The 2,924-nt window shown below is 47.6% G+C and overlaps 1 protein-coding gene across 1 annotated transcript; it reads right to left on the bottom strand.

Moving 5' to 3' along the window:
* Window positions 1-976: 976 nt before the first annotated feature.
* LOC136611047 (E3 ubiquitin-protein ligase TRIM11-like) lies at window positions 977-2,685 on the bottom strand. Its single transcript, XM_066590298.1, has one exon. The coding sequence runs from the start codon at window positions 2,680-2,682 to the stop codon at window positions 1,066-1,068; it is 1,617 nt and encodes a 538-aa protein (XP_066446395.1). The 5' UTR covers window positions 2,683-2,685; the 3' UTR covers window positions 977-1,065.
* Window positions 2,686-2,924: the final 239 nt, after the last annotated feature.

Genomic DNA, 2,924 nt, shown 5'->3' with positions numbered 1-2,924 from the left:
TGAACCCGACCTGATCTACCCGGGAACCCCACAAACATACCAGGATGCCACCTTTATGCAGATTTTCATGGACTTCACCCACTTAGCGCTCTCTTTTGGGGGACAATCCTGGTAAAATGGGAGTGCTGGTTCATGTGATGTAGTAGATCAGACATCATTGGGATAAACAGCAATGACACACGGAGGATTATCCATAAGGAGACACAGGGATCACACCCAGAATACAATCACAGCGGATCCCCCACATGTGATCTAGTCATAAGGACAGCGGTCAGATAGGCCGGGCACCGACATATGTGCATTGGGTATAACACCCACAATGTACTGTGAGAGAAGTCCCAATGGTCTCTCCTGCGCCATCCTGCCCTTCGCTCTCTATAAATAAGGGCTGTTGTTCGGCTCGTTTTCAATGTCTGAGTCTAAAAAAACATATAAATATTTCTATTTTTTTCTAATAAAGGGAGAATCAGCTGATTACACAGAATGCTGTGTGACCGAGTCTATGATCCTTCAAGCAGCTCCAACTGAACCCCGTTGGATTCGGAGCACAAGAATATAGCTGTAGCATTCCATCGCACTAACAGCGCACGCATATAATACGCGCAAAAGCTGTCAATGAAAGGACATTGCTCTCACTGTTCCGCTCACGCTTGCCTGTATTTTATTGCGTATGTTATGTGCGTAATAAAGAGCGCAGCATGTTCTATTTTACCGCATATACTGCACATAACAGCCCTATTGTTCTCTATGGGTGCGTTCACAACACAGCGCTTACACAATTACATTACATCTGTATGGCGGTTTTATGTTGCCAGGAGACAGGAGAAGGAAAGTGAAAAAAAGAAGAAACCAGCCAGCCGGCGCAGGACAGCGTGAGTAAAATACGTGTACATGTGCAGGCATAACCGGGTAAGAACATGACAATACGCAGGGATACGCAGTCCCCTACTCCGGGAAAATGGTCAAGTGGGCCTGGCTTTGGTTATAATCCCCTGCAGTCCCACCTCATTCATCCCATTGGCTGTCTGATCTACCAATCAGGTTGTCTTTCAGTCCTGTCTCTGGTCAGTTTCTATTATGGTTTCTCACAGTTGTTGCTTCTCCCAATATTGTTATTGAACCATGACCCACCCATAATGCAGCATGAAGCGGCTCGGAGAAGGAGGCAGTGAAGGTGTGTAAGTGTCTGATGGGGTCACACAGCTCATAAAAGGACAGCCGCCCGGCCTCATAATCCAGACAGATCCTGACTCTATCACTGGATATAATGTGAGGTAACAGGATCTCTTTACTGTCATGTTTCACTGAGTACTCATTATTACACCTCCTCAAACACCAGGACTTGTTATCATTTCCAATGAATAACTGCCCCCTCCTGTCTATACTGGGGTAACACATCCCCACCATCCACCCCCCTGATCTACTTATCTCCACATCCCAGTAATGTCGTCCTGAGGAGAATCCCCTCCTGCTCATCACCTGATAATACAGGAATCTCTCTGCTGTTTCTGGACGGTTCTGGTTCTGTTGTGTCCTGGTTGCAGTTTTCCGGTTGTCTGATATATGGATATAATTACCAGCTGTGTTTACATCCAGTAATATGTCTGCAGGACCCTCCACATAGATCCCCCTCCTTATATCTGTTACTATGTCACATAATGTGTGTAATGTGTCTGAGATCACAGCCACATCCGGACCATCTACATCTTGGAGCGGTTCACCATGTCCCCCCATGTCCCCATCACCTCCATCATGTCCCCCTGTGTCCTCAGGATCACACAAGTCCCCGGTGTCTGGTTCCTGTAAGACAGTCAGTTGATCAGTCATGTTACACAGCTCCTCCATGTGTCTCATCTTTCTGGACAGCTCGTCCTTCTGTATTTCCAGCTTCTTCATCAGAGCAGACAGTGAGAATGACTCTTCCTTCTCCTGCCTGGAGATCTCGCTCAGGACCCTCTTCTCCAGGTCGTCCAGCCGTCTCCTGATGTCTCTACACAGGGCAGTGACTCTCTCCGCTTCTCCAGATGCTTTTTCTTGAGCTTTCCTCCTGCGCTCCTCCAGACTCCGGACTCTTTCCTCAGTCTCCTCCCTCCTTGTGATCAGTTTCTGGAGAACATTTCTCAGTCTCTCCTTCTTCTTCTCAGAGGCCTCATCCAGCATCTCCACCCGATGACCCCGATGTTCTCCAGCCAAACTGCAGGATACACAGATACAGATGGCATCCTTAGTACAGAAGTATTTTAAAAGTTCCTTATGGACAGAACATTTCCTGTCCTCCAGGTTGGCTCTGGGCTCACATAAGACGTGTTCTGCTGACTTGCTGTGAACTCTCAGGTGTTTCTCGCACAGAGAAGCTTCACACAGCAGACAGGATTTAGCAGCCGGTACAGGAGAGTCCACACAGTAAGTGCAGAAGATCCCGGCTTCCGTCTGTGTCGGAGGAGTAATCAGAAAGTTCTCCATGATGTTACGCAGAGCCAAGTTCCTCATCAGTGCCGGCCGCTCCTGAGACTCCTCTCTGCATTCAGGACAGGAATAAACTCCAGCCTCGTCCTGTGTATCCAGCACACGATGAATACAGACCCGGCAGAAGTTGTGTCCACATCTCAGCATTACAGGATCTGTATAAGTGCTCAGACAGATGGAGCAGAGCAGCTCATCTCTCACAGCAGCAGACGCCATGGCTGACAGAGGAAGAGAGAAACGAAACTACTACTTCCTGACCGTCATAGACCTATGAGCGAGTTTTCTTCTGTTGACTACAGGGCGGGGCTGCACAGCACAAGATCACTATTAACCTGTTAATGGACAGTTGTCAAAATGATACCATGTTTCCCTGAAAATAAGACCCTGTCTTATATTAATTTTTGTCACAAAACAGGCACTGGGTCTTATTTTCGGGGGATGTCTTATTATACTTACCT

This window comes from Eleutherodactylus coqui, chromosome 2 (genome assembly GCF_035609145.1).
Source record: "Eleutherodactylus coqui strain aEleCoq1 chromosome 2, aEleCoq1.hap1, whole genome shotgun sequence".
In the NCBI taxonomy this organism is placed as follows: domain Eukaryota; kingdom Metazoa; phylum Chordata; class Amphibia; order Anura; family Eleutherodactylidae; genus Eleutherodactylus; species Eleutherodactylus coqui.
Note: the sequence above shows the minus strand (reverse complement) of the source record. Positions and strands in the feature narration are given on the sequence as shown.

Bases quoted from the DNA above. Each gene is read 5' to 3' on its own strand.
- LOC136611047 (XM_066590298.1), bottom strand. From the start codon at position 2,682: ATGGCGTCTGCTGCTGTGAGAGATGAGCTGCTCTGCTCCATCTGTCTG.